This window comes from Marmota flaviventris, chromosome 2, assembly GCF_047511675.1.
Source record: "Marmota flaviventris isolate mMarFla1 chromosome 2, mMarFla1.hap1, whole genome shotgun sequence".
NCBI classification, from domain to species: domain Eukaryota; kingdom Metazoa; phylum Chordata; class Mammalia; order Rodentia; family Sciuridae; genus Marmota; species Marmota flaviventris.
In genome coordinates, this window is record NC_092499.1 from 69,399,362 (window position 1) to 69,412,732 (window position 13,371).

A 13,371-nucleotide genomic window follows, 5' to 3' on the forward strand; every position below is an offset into this window, starting at 1 on the left:
CTAAAGTTTTCTAAATTAGATCAATACTTGGTGATATATCTAAGACTTTATTTGATTATCTCTAATTAAGGGGATTCTGGTTGCATTAACAAAAAATTCTGCAGCAAACTGACTTAAATAATCAGGAGATGTCAAATCCCATAACTATGGTGTAAAAAGTTCTGTCCATCAATTGGCTTGGTTCCAGTTTAGAACTTCTGGTAGGGAGGGGCATGGATGCACAGAGTGGCATTTTTGTAAGGTTTCTGAACCAATTAATGATGAAAGGGATAAGATGCTGTGGTTGGTCTAGGCTAATCAAGGTTGGTCCCTGGAGCTGAAGTGAAATCCAGAAACCATCCTGGTGCCACATGGAGGATAAGAAGAAGGATTTGAGGAGTACCATCATTCTGTCCATTCAGGTTTCTTAATTGCTCATCAAATGAAATATTACACACAACTGACTCCTCTGTAACTAATAGTAACTTTTGGAGAATGTAATTATTTTTCAGAGTGAGGGCTTTAGGGGGTTTCTTTTACTGTTCTCTACTCCATAACAAAAAGTTTGTTAAAATAAAAGTGGAGGGGCTGTGGTTGTGTCTAGCATGTGCAAGGCCTTGGGTTCAATCCTCAGCACCACATTAAAAAATAAATGAATATAAAAATAAATAAATAAATAAATAAAAATAAAGGCATTGTGTCCAACTACAACTAAAAAATATTTAAAAATAAAAATAAATAAGTAGGGGCTGGGGTTGTGGCTCAGCAGTAGAGTGTTCGCCTACCACGTGCGAGGCCTTGGGTTCGATCCTCAGCACCACATATAAATAAATAAATAAATAAATAAATAAATGAAGGAATTGTGTCCAACTACAACTAAAAATAAATAAGTAAGTAAGCAAGTAAATAAATAAATAAAAGTAGAATACAAAAATTAAAAGTAAAGGATGGTGCCAGGCACGGTGGTACACCTGTAATCCCAGTGACTGGGCCTGAGGCAGGAGGATCCCAAGATCAAAGCCAGCCTCAGCAATTTAGCGAGGCCCTAAGCAACTCAATGAGACCCTGTCTCTAAATAAAATACAAAAAATAGCTGGGAATGTGGTTCAGTGATAGATGCTTGCCTAGCATGTGTGAGGCACTGGGTTCGATCCTTAGCACCGCATAAAAATAAATAAAAGGCATTCTCTCCATCTACAACTATCAAAAATAAAATAAAAAAGGCTGGGGATGTGGCTTAGTGGTTTACTTCCCCTGGATTCAATCCCTGGTACCAAAAAAACAAAGGATGGTTGCTTACTATAAACTTTTCTAGGTTGGTATGTTTTTCCGATCACACTGCTTCCTTTTTCTCAAAGCCTAATGTGCTTATTCTTAATTAAAGTTGATAATAAAGATTGAGTGTTTTAAGTGTTTCAGATTTTAGAGTTTTTCAGATTTTGGAATATTTATGCATGTGTCTTGAGGAAGGAACCCAAGTTTAAACACAAATTAATTTCTGTTTCATATACATCTTTTACACATAGCCTGAAAACAATTTCATACAATATTTTTAGTACAACTGTGTTTTGAATGTGCTCCATCACAAGATTGAGCATAAAATTTTCTGTCATGTCAGCTCTAAAAAGATGTTGAATTTTGGAGTGCTTTGGGTTTTTGGAACATTTTGAGTTTTTGGTTAAGGAAAAAATTAAACCTGTAATACTTCGGTTCAGCAATAGCTTAGTATTTGAATGAATATAGATTCACAGGTTTTGAGGTTACTTCAATTTCAAACCAGATTCCCCCAGTATGGTCACTCATGCTCTCAAGGTATGAGAGAGCATGGACAAGTGAGCTCATGAGCTTCAGTGTCCTCTGTAAAATGGTGATGATAATACTGTCTCACAGGGTTAAATGATTAAGATTTTAGAAAAAGCTGGAGATAACGTTTCTGACATATAACCTAGTATTTCTTAAACTCCAATTGTGATTTTCTTCTCTGGCTTAATTATCCTGGCCCAATTTAATAGATGTAGTGACATTATTGTTAAATCGTAAGTATGGGTCACTAAATTTTTAGAGCCCATTTCTGAATGACCTTTCCCATTATACTTCTTTCTTTGTTAGGGACTTTTGTATTTCACAATCATCAGAGCTAGGTCCTTATAGTCAGTAGGCAATATTGAGTTCCAGCTGTGGGGAATTAGGATTTTCCAATCCACATCTGATAAATTGTCTCAAAAGAAAATCATATACTTCTGTGCAATTGTTAATTGTGTTGTCAAATCTTTTACGTAAAATGATGAACATTTCAACCTGAAAAATAAAAATAGACTTCTAAGGGCACTGCTTATATTTTATTTTACACAAAAATAATACGCAGAGGGCTGGGGTTATAGCTCAGTGGTAGAGTGCTTGCCTTGCATGCACAAGGCCCTGGGTTCGATCCTTAGCACCACATAAAAATAAATAAATAAAAATAAAGATATTATGTCCATCTACAACTAAAAGAAATATTTAAAAAAATAATTCACAGAGACTTCAACTATAGTACATTTCATAAGGTACTTTAATACTTTTTATCTACTTCTTTTATGAAATTATTTAAATTAGTCTCTCTGTCATATTTCATATTCAAACTGAGCCAGTTGAGTAATAAGCAATACTCAGTTGAAGTTGGATTTATTTAAGATGTATTTTAAAATAGGAAGAACATATTATTTGGTTTCTTTTAATAGGAAATAAAATGAAATAACATTTGATATATAAAAATAGCTTAAATTTTATTTAGGCAAAAACTGCAAGAGGGGCTGGGGTTGTGGCTTAGTGGTAGAGCACTTACCTAGCATGTGGGAGGCACTGGATTGGATCCTCAGCACCACATGAAAATAAATAAATGAAATAAAAATATTGTGTCCGTCTACAACTTAATTTTTTTTTTTTTAAAGCTGCAAGAGTGCCTGGTGTGGTGAGCACATGCCTGTAATCCCAGCAGCTCTGAAGGCTGAGGCAGGAGGATTACAAGTTCAAAGGCAGCCTCAGCAAAAGAAAGGTGCTAAGTGAAGGATAAGCAAGGAACGAGAGACAGGTAAGCGAGAAATGAAAGATAGAGACCAGTCAGAGATATACACAAGAGTTTGTCAGAGCTGACAAAGGCCACCTTTCTATAGGAGAGAGATGCAAAACAGGCGTGGGTTCTGGGACTTTTATGGGGGAGGCTCAGGAATCAGAACCAGGCAGGTCCTAATGAGGAAGGTTAAGTGTTGGGTTGGTATAAGGGAGTGATGAACCTTTCTCAGGGAAGTCCCTTGGGTGGGAAAGTGAAACTTTTTCCTTAAAATGGCAGCTGTCACTTAAGATGGCCATCCAGATGCTAAGCAAGGACCTTAGACTGCCACAGTCTGGCTGGGCACAATTCAGGAGCCACTTGTCAAAAGAAACGAACTTTATTTTTAGAACACACACACCACACCATACAGCTCTTCAGGCAAAACCCTCAGAGCCCAACTGCCACCACCAGCTTCCCACAAGCCTCTCACCCCCCCACTCCTTCTGCTCTTGAGGCCAATTGGCTGGGTCGCGTGGGCAGAGCCAAAAAAAGTCCCCCAATGAGCAGCTCTGTGGTCTGAAAAGGCAGGGAAACAACCCAATGAGCATCACCGCAGAGGAGCCAATCAGTTGGCAGCTAGAAGTTTGCTGGGGCCGCTGTGAGCCAATCATCAGCTGGCAGATGGTGCTGGCAGCTGGAAGTTTGCTGAGGCCCCTTCGGCTGTGGCTCTCAACATTAGACTAAGCAATTTAGTCAGACCCTGTCTCTAAATAAAATAAGGAATAGGGCTGGGATGTGGCTCAGTGGTTGAGTGCCCCTGAGTTCAATCCCTGGTACCAGAAAAAATAGAAAAAAACCTGCAAGAGGAGTTCATTCTTAAGTTTAGTGATTTTGTTATTAAGTAGTCAACCTTTCGTTGTTGTTGTTGTTTTGGTACTGGGGGTTGAGCCCAGGAGCACTTAACCACTGAGCTACATCCCCAGCCCTTTTTTTGACACAGGGTTTTGCTAAGTTGTTTAGGGCCTCACTAAATTGCTGAGGCTGGCCTTGAACTCGCATCCTACTGCCTCAGCCTCCCGAGCTGCTGGGATTATAGGCATATACCAGCTAGTAGTCAGCTAAGAACAATGATTCAGATCAGAGATCAGTCAGCATTTCTCATGTAATATATTGCAAGATGGGCCAGGTGCAATGGTACATGCCTGTAATCCCATCGGTTTGGGAGACTGAAACAGGATTGAAAGTTCAAGGCTGGCCTCAATAATTTAGTAAAACCCTGTCTCAAAATAAATAAAAAAGGACTGAGGATGTAGCTCAGAGGTAAAGCACCCCCTGGGTTCAATCCCCAGTATCCCTCCCCGAAAATGTTGCAGGATGGCTGTTCAACAAGTAGTTATTATTTGAAGCCCCAAGGTGTCCATGAGGTATCTTTCTAAATTTCTCCCAGCCACTGCACTATTTACATACCTGAGAATTTTGTATCCCAGTAACAATCACAACAGCTGCCATGGCTCAGCACCAGGCCACTGCTAGTTTTCTGCTATTTCTTGGACTGAAGTAGATAGCTCTTTGAAGGAATTATAGGTCAAGATGAGATATTAGGGGCTGAGGCTGTAGCTCAATGGTAAAGTGCTTGCCTTGTATGTGTGAGGCACTGGGTTCAATCCTCAGCACCACATAAAAATAAAGATACTGTGTGTTCAACTACAACAAAATAAATATTAAAAAAAAAAAAAAAGATGAGATATTAGTAATATACCTCCATTCCCAGAACAGTTAGGTCCAAATTTAAATTGGATGTGGTTGGGCAAGAGCACTACTACTTGAGCCACATCCCCATCCCTCTACCTGTTTCTTTATCTGGACCTTCTCTTATCTCCTCTCAGTGTTGGGAAGGGTATGGACAGCAGTGTATCTGTAGGATTGAAAAGGAAGTAGCAGTAACTTCGCTTTCACTTATGTATTTCTCTTTATTGATCTCTTTTTGCCTATCTTCATTTACTGTCTCCTTTGGTACTCTTCTGTCCCTCCATGTGTGCATGTGTGTGTTTGTGTATGTGTGTATTCTCATATATCTCTTCTAGTCAGCTTTTTTGCTGCTGTGAACAAAAGACCTGACAATAACTTTGGAAGGGTGGGGTGGGTGTCAGGGATTGAACCTTGAAGGGCACTTAGAACTACTGAGCCATTTCGCTAGCCTTTTTTTTTTAAAGACAAGGTCTCACTGAGTTGCTTCAGGCCTCACTAAATTACTGAGGCTGACCTCAAACTTGAAGTCCTCCTGCCTCAGCTTCCCAAGTTTCAGAGGTTTTAGTTTATAGCTCTAGGCCCAAGGTGTGGCAGAACATGGAAAAAAGGCATGGTGGGGGAAAGCAGTTCTGGACATAGCAATCAGGAAGCAGAAAGAGAGCTGCACTCACTAGGGACAAAATATAAACCCCAGAGGCAAGCCCCCAGTGACCTGCCTCCAATTACTACACAGTTAATCCATGTCAGTGGTTCAATCCACTGATTAGGTTCAAGTCCCATAATCTAATCATTTCACCTCTGTTCTTGCATTGTCTCATACATAAGTTCTTTTTTGGGAGGATACCACATATCTAAACCATAATATTCTCATTTCACCTCCTTAGCTCTCTCTGTAATATTTCTTAAACTGTTGAGATCTAGAATGCTAATTAAGCATTATTTTGTGCATCTAACAAACAGACACAAAAAAAGATTAAATTCATGGTTAATTTTGTTCTCCACATGTGTTGGTTAGGTTGAGCCATATGAAATTTCAATATCATTTTGATCTACAGAAATAGATTTAATCTAATGTTTCTCTAAGCAGCTTGCTCAAAAGTAGGATTTGGAGATTGAATGAGTGGTCTGAATGGAAGAGTGAGATATTTATGAGGATTTCTAACGTGAGAACTAGATAGAGCAAGGTACCATTATGATGCAAATACCATTGAACAAAATGGAGACAATTGAGACGTATAAATTGTTTAGTATTTTTCAAGGGCAAGGTTTTGGGAAGAGGGGAGCATAAATAACCACTTTTGGGGCTGGGGATGTGGCTCAAGCTGTAACGTGCTCGCCTGGCATGCGTGGGGCACTGGGTTTGATCCTCAGCACCACATAAAAATAAAATAAAGATGTTGTGTCTGCCGAAAACTAAAAAATAAATATTACAAAATTCTCTCTCTCAAAAATAAATAAGTAGCCCCTTTTGTTTTGGGGTGTGGTAGGACACATCCAAGGAGAAATCACCAGTAGTAGTTGGACATGTGGATTTGTGTATAGATAGATGGGATTATTCACTGACAGGTGGCAATTAAAAACATGAATGTAAATGAGGTCACCCTGTAATTGTGGACTGAAAAGTTAAATGCACATTTTAGGATATTTTGAATATCTTGTGGTAAAAAATTATGCTAAATAATGTTTTTTCTTCACAAATGTAAAATCTTAGTAGTTTCATTTTGTACTTTGAATGCCTTCATTTTACAAATTCCCATGAGTGGAATTCCCCTGCAAACACACAGATGCATGCAATGTCCTTTCAGGTTTATCCTGTTGCTCCTAGAACTCTTAGGCTCTTTTATCATTTTTTTAATTGTATTTTATGTATTTTTAAGTGGTGCTGAGGCTCAAACCCAGTGCCTCACACATGTGAGGCAAGCACTCTACCACTGAGCTGTAGCCCCAGCCCTCAATGACCAGTTTTTAATGGCATAAGCAACCATTTTCCTATAATGTTCATTAATAAAACAGGGCTTCTCAAAAATTATTGAATGAATAGTGTAAACTTCACAGCAGATACACATAAATGTAGTTCCTTTTTATAAATTCTTAAGCATAGGAGTAAAAGTTTTCATTGTGTCTGTAATGTTTCAATTATTTAAATAAAAATTCTGAAGCAAATGTGGCAAAAATGTTAGCATCTGTTAAATCTGGGTATTACATATTTGGGTGTCTGTTATACTTTCTTCTACACCTATTTGTACATTTGAAGTTTTCTGTAATTAAGTGATTAATTTTTTTAAATTAATAGAATAGGCAATGTGACAGGGAACAAGAGGGCTTCTTTATGTTGGTTGATGGAGAAGTTCTCTCTGGGGAGGTGACATATACTATGACCTGAATAACAGGAAGGAGTTATTCATGTAGAAAATGTGGGGAAAGAGTATTCCAGGCAGAGAAACAGCTGTTGTTATAGTACTGAGGTAGGAGAAACCATGATATGTTCCAGGAAAGAAGCCATTTTAGCCTGTTTGGTTGGAAAACCAACAGTTATGCTGGTAACTACCACAGCATAACTAGTCATTGGTTCTTTAGTCTTGGAATACTTAAATTGAAGGAAGTTTACTATTTTTAGTCTAATGTAATTCCATAGTTTTATCCATGTAGGGATTATAGACTGACGGGGTAATGTTATTTAAAAAAACCAAAAGTATTTCTCAGTGTCCAGTTGGAACAGTCTGGACATCAAAGGCAACAAGCTGGGTGTGGTGGCTTATGCCTGTGGTCCCAGCTGCTTGGGAGACTAAGGCAGGAACTTCTTAAGCTCAGGAATAACTGGACAAATAACTAGACCATGTTATGGTTTGTATATGTGAGGTGTCTCCCCAAAGCTCCTGAGTTGCTGCAGGAATATACAGAGGTACAGTGCCTAGATAATAAGAGCTCCATTCACACTATCCATCCTGGAGACTGGCTGGTAACGGTAAGCAGGGGCAGGTGCCCTGAGAGGGTTCATCTTCCCTGAGAGCCAACCCCTTCCCCACCCCTTCTCTCCTTTCTCTGCTTCCTGACCTCTTTCCTCCACTGGGCCCTTCCCCCATGTTGCACTGCCCCATCTTGGGCCCAGAGCAATGGAACAGCTATCTATGGAACTGAGACTTCTGAAACTGTGAGCCCCAAATAAACTTTTCCACCTTTTAAGTTGTTCTTGTTGGGTATTTTGGTTGCAGCAACGAAAAAGCTAACAAATTCCGATCTCAAAAAAAAAAGGCAATGAACTATTATATAATTATTAAAAATAATTTCTTAGTGACAATGGAGAGGAAGGGAGGGGCAGAGAGTGAGAATCTTTATAGTTTTCTAGATGAAAGTCAAAATGAGGTAGAAAGAATGATTGAATAACTGCTTAGCAGATCCCAGTATAACTTGACATCATATGCCTCCCTGAGGTGATGCAACAAGAAGTACTTAGTATCACCTAAATAGTATCCCTACCCACAGTGTTAAACTTCTATTTAGTCATGAGGAAACAGACACATCGAGAATGTGGGACATCTTTTGAGACAGTTGGCTTGGACTTTTAAAAACATTCAGTGTCATGAAAAACAAGGTTGGGGAGGTGTTCTTATGCTGAAATATTTAGAAATGAAGTGGTATTTCTTCTGTAACAAACTTTCATATGGTTCACACAAAATAAGATGTATGTATATAGATATAGAGAGAAAACAAATGTGGCAAGAAGTTAACAGTTGGGGACTCTAGGAGGTTAAGGACTGTGTGTGTTTATATGTGTTCATTATATTATTCTTGCAGGTTTTATAGTTTTTATTTTTATTTATTTTTGAATTTATTTTTACTTTTATTTTTTTGGTACCCAGGATTGAACCCAGGGGTCACTTAACCACTGAGCCACATTCCCAGCCCTTTATATTTTATTTTGAGAGAGGGTCTCACTAAGACCTTAGGGCCTCACTAAGTTGCTGAGGCTAGTCTCAAACTTGCAATCTTCCTGCTTTAGCCTCTCCAGTCACTGGGATTACAGGCATGTACCACCATGCCTAGCAGTATTTATAGTTTTTAAATTTCAAAATTAAAAGATGGGGATAGTTCATGTGCCAATTTTGAATGTACCTTTTAATATTTTTTGAGATGTTGATGGGCCTTTTTTTATTTCATTCATTATGCAATGCTGAGAATCGAACCCAGTGCCTGACACATGGTAGACAATCCTTTTACCACTGAGCCACAACCCTAGACCCAACTTTTTGATATTTTTTTAACCACCAATTATGCTGTTTGAGGCCACTCTGATAGATCCAACTTCTTTATCATTTGGTGTTAGTGGAAAAGGTAGTGGTGATACTGGTGATTTTTACAGTTATGTTTATTGAACATGTATTATGCTATATCAGACATGAAGCAGAACACATTACACATATTATTTCAGTTAATCCTCATAACTGTTGAGTTAGTGGTCACTTCTCTTAAAGATGAAAAGATGGATGTTTCCAAAGCTATCACTAAAGCAACAGAAAAATAATTAAGAATAAAGTTGTGGATTAGTTAGTGAAGCAGACTAGGATATTCATTAGCGAAAAGTACCATAGAAAAACTTGTAGTGAGCTGGACATGGTGGTGCACACTTGTAATCCCAGTCATTGGAGATGCAGGAGGATCTCATATTCAAAGCCAGCCTCTGAAATTGAGTGAGGCCCTAAGCAACTTAATGGGATCCTGTCTCAAAATAGAAAATAAAAAGGGGCTGGGGTTGTGGCTCAGCGGTAGAGCACTCGCCTAGCACATTGCGAGATGCTGGGTTCAATCCTCAGCACCACATAAAAATAAATAAATAAAATAAAGGTATTGTATTCAACTCCAACTAATATAAATATATATATAGATAGATAGATGGATAGATAGATAGATAGATAGATAGATAGATAGTGTCTGTGTTCAAAACCAGTCCCACCATTTAAAAGTTGCTACTGCCTGAGAAACACTTCTCCAAGATTCTGTCCTGGGGACTTATTAGTTTCCTATGGGGCTATAACAAATGACTACACACTTACTTCATAGCTTCTTGTTCTGAAGGTCGGAAGTCCAAGGTGGATGTCACTGGACTAAAAGTAAGGTGTCAGTGGACTGCATTTCCACTTGAATCCTCTGGAGGAGAATGCTTTCTTGCCTTTTCCAGTTTCTAGAGGCTATCTACATTTCTTGGCTTATGACCCCCATCTTAAAAACCAGTGATGTTGTATCTCTCTGTGCCTTTCTTTCATGTAACATCTCCCTCTGACACTTCTGTGTTTCTCTTCTACTTTTTAAAAACACTTGTGATTATATTAGGTCTACCCAGATAATCTAGGGTAATCTCCCTATTTTAAGAGCAGCTTTAAATTAGGCTAATTGGCAACCTTAATTCCATCTGCAACCTCATTTCTCCTTTTCCATGTAACCTAACTTATACTCAGGTTCCAGGGATTAAGGCATGAACATCTCTGGGGAACTTTTTTTCCCCCCCATGGCCTACACATCCCTGCTAAATTCTAAAGTTGTATAAGGGACCTGGGGCCAGATAATGATTCACAGTGTTTGCCAATACTGAGGACTGTGAGCAGGACCAATAATTGGGTTTGAACTAAAAGGAACTACTAAGTGATATATATATATAATTTATATCTTTTCTTACTAGCTAAGAAATACCTATGGTAAATGCAGCATTAAAGAGTAAATTAGGGCTGCGGATGTGGCTCAAGCGGTAGCACGCTCGCCTGGCATGCGTGCGGCCTGGGTTCGACCCTCAGCACCACATACAAACAAAGATGTTGTGTCAGCCGATAACTAAAAAATAAATATTAAAAAAATTCTCTCTGTCTCTCTCTCTCTCTTTTAAAAAAAAAAAAGAGTAAATTAGAAGGCAACTGAGTTTTAGTTATATTGTGATAGGGAAATGATTAAAATATTAGAACAGCTTCCATTTCTATTCTGTGCCTTTTTTTTTTTTTTAACTAGGGATCAAACCCAAGGAACTTAACTACTGAGCTAGATCCCCAGCTCTTTTTATTTTTTATGTTGAGCCTGGGTCTCACTAAGTTGCTTTAGGACTCTCCCCTAAGTTGCTGAGGCTGGCTTTGAATTTTCAACCCTCCTGCCTCAGCCTCCCAAGCTGCTGGGATTACAGACATATGCCACTGTGCCCAGCTGTGCCAATTTTTTTATTACCTAATTGCAACATTAGAGAAACTAAATTTAATTTAGTTTAATTTTATTTTTTATATTTCTGTTTTACAGAGTTTTACTATCATTGAATGATACTGTTGATATGGAGAAGATTGAGGAACAATTTTCTAACCTGCATATTGTTAAGCGTTCCTTGGAACCGAAGGAACCCACTTATCTGCTTGACATAGACACATCGAAGACTGTACAAGAAGAAAAAGGAAGCTTGGTTGCTGTTTTATGTTCTAATGGATCAATAAGGATATATGATAAAGAAACATTAAACATATTACGAGAATTTAATGGATATCCTGGACTTCTTAATGGAGTCAAGTTCTCCAATTCATGTGACAGTGTATATTCAGCAAGTACTGATGGCACTGTAAAATGTTGGGACACTCGATTAGCCAGTGAAAAACCTGTTCAGCTGTTCAAGGGGTACACTTCCAATGTTTTCATCAGCTTTGATATCAATTGTAATGATCATGTCATTTGTGCTGGTACAGAAAAAGTGGACGATGATGCATTGTTGGTATTTTGGGATGCAAGAGTTAATTCTCAGGGTTTGTCTACTAGTAGAGACCCACTCGGTACATATTCAGAGACACATAGTGATGATATCACTCAAGTACGTTTCCATCCCAGCAATCCCAACATGGTCGTCTCCGGTTCAACTGATGGCTTGGTAAATGTATTTGATATTAATGTTGATAATGAAGAAGATGCACTAGTTACAACCTGTAACTCAGTGTCATCCGTAAGCTGTATTGGTTGGTCTGGGAAGGATTATAAACAGATTTACTGCATGACACATGATGAAGGATTTTGTTGGTGGGATCTTAATCATTTGGATACTGATGAACCAATTACACGTTTGAACATCCAGGATGTCAGAGAAATAGTTAATGTGAAAGAAGGTAATTTGGACTATTTGATTGGTGGCCTCTATCATGAAAAGATGGACAAATTGTTTGTTATTGGAGGAACAAACACAGGAAGGATTCACTTAATGAACTGCACCACGTCAGGACTGACCCATGTGACTACCCTTCAGGGAGGACATGCCGCCACCGTTCGTTCTTTCTATTGGAATACACAGGATGATTCTCTGCTGACAGGGGGAGAAGATGCACAGTTGTTACTTTGGAAACCTGGAACAGTAGAGAAGATGTTTACAAAGAAAGACAGCATGAAAATAGCATCCTCTGTGCACCAGCGAGTACGCATTCACAGTAATGATTCTTACAGGAGAAGGAAAAAGCAGTGATGTTGCATTAGGAGTTTCCTTGATAGGTTTCAAAGTTTCAAGTAATGGTTTCTGGGTTTCTGTCTGTAACCTCTAGTAAGCATGTTTAAACCTTGTATGTAACAACAAATGAGTTCACAAACAAATCCTGGACAAATGTTGAGAATGGTTTAATTCAAGAGGTCTGTTTGTATTCTAAAATATTTTTAAGCCTCCAGTTGAGTTTTGAAAATCAATGAGTTGGAAGTAAAATTACATGCCTCATTTTAAAGACCCATCTGTTGGGTTAGTAAATGTTGGGTATGAAGAAATAGCTCTGATAAGGACTTTTTAGAAGTAGATAGCTGATGAATCTTAAAGAAACAGGTGGTTTGAGCTGTGGATTTTGTTGTTGTTTCGTTTGTTTTTGTACCAGGGATTGTACCATGGAGCGCTTAACCACTGAGCCAAGTCTTAGCATGCATGAGGCCTTGGGTTCAGTCCCTAGCACCCTAAACAAATAAATAGAAATAAATCATAGGCATTTACCTATAATGATAAAAACATATTTAGTTAATATTTATATTGTTTACTTTTATCTAAATAGTTGCTGATGAAAAGGAAATTATCTTGTGAAATTCATTTTGACACTCAAAATATAAAAATGTTTGTAATAGGACTATTTTATTTCAAAATATCCTTTCGATAATATTTGTGGTAAAATCCTTTTACAGTGTTTCATCTTTAATTTTAACCTTGAAGTTTCGCTTACTGGTAATTTTGTCATTCTTTTAAAAAATATTTCTGTAAAGAATATTAATAAAAGAAATTGATTATTCTGAAGGTTTGTTATCTTTTCTCAAGGGTAAGAATATCTTTCTATAGATACTAGTAATATTGTCATGAAAAACAAGTATTTCATTATATCTCTTTAAATCTTAATTAATAATGGCATCTTTTAATCTGTGATACTAGGAGAAAATCAATCTATCTATCTATCTATTTATTTATTTATTTTTGGTACTGGGGATTGAACCCAGGGCCTTGTGCATGCAGAGCAAGCACTCTACCAACTGAGCTATACCCCAGCCCAAGAAAATTTATTTTTATATAGAAAAATATAGCTTACAATTAGGCTGTGATCTAGAGTAGCTCACCTGAGACTACAAAATAGGTAAGTCATAGT

At 38.0% G+C, this 13,371-nt stretch overlaps 1 protein-coding gene across 3 annotated transcripts in view; it reads left to right on the plus strand.

Annotated features, from left to right (window-relative positions):
* The window catches only part of Wdr89 (WD repeat domain 89), a 35,323-nt gene extending 22,391 nt beyond the window's left edge, over window positions 1–12,932 (plus strand). For 2 of the 3 annotated variants that reach the window (XM_027929662.2, XM_071607989.1), the window contains exons 2-3: window positions 2,910–3,049; window positions 11,033–12,932. In XM_027929662.2, coding sequence (XP_027785463.2) covers window positions 11,064–12,227 — 1,164 coding nt within the window. In that variant the 5' untranslated portion in view covers window positions 2,910–3,049; window positions 11,033–11,063 and the 3' untranslated portion in view covers window positions 12,228–12,932. The remainder of the gene's footprint in view (window positions 1–2,909; window positions 3,050–11,032) is intronic. The other variant, XM_071607990.1, reaches the window with a different exon arrangement.
* Window positions 12,933–13,371: the final 439 nt, after the last annotated feature.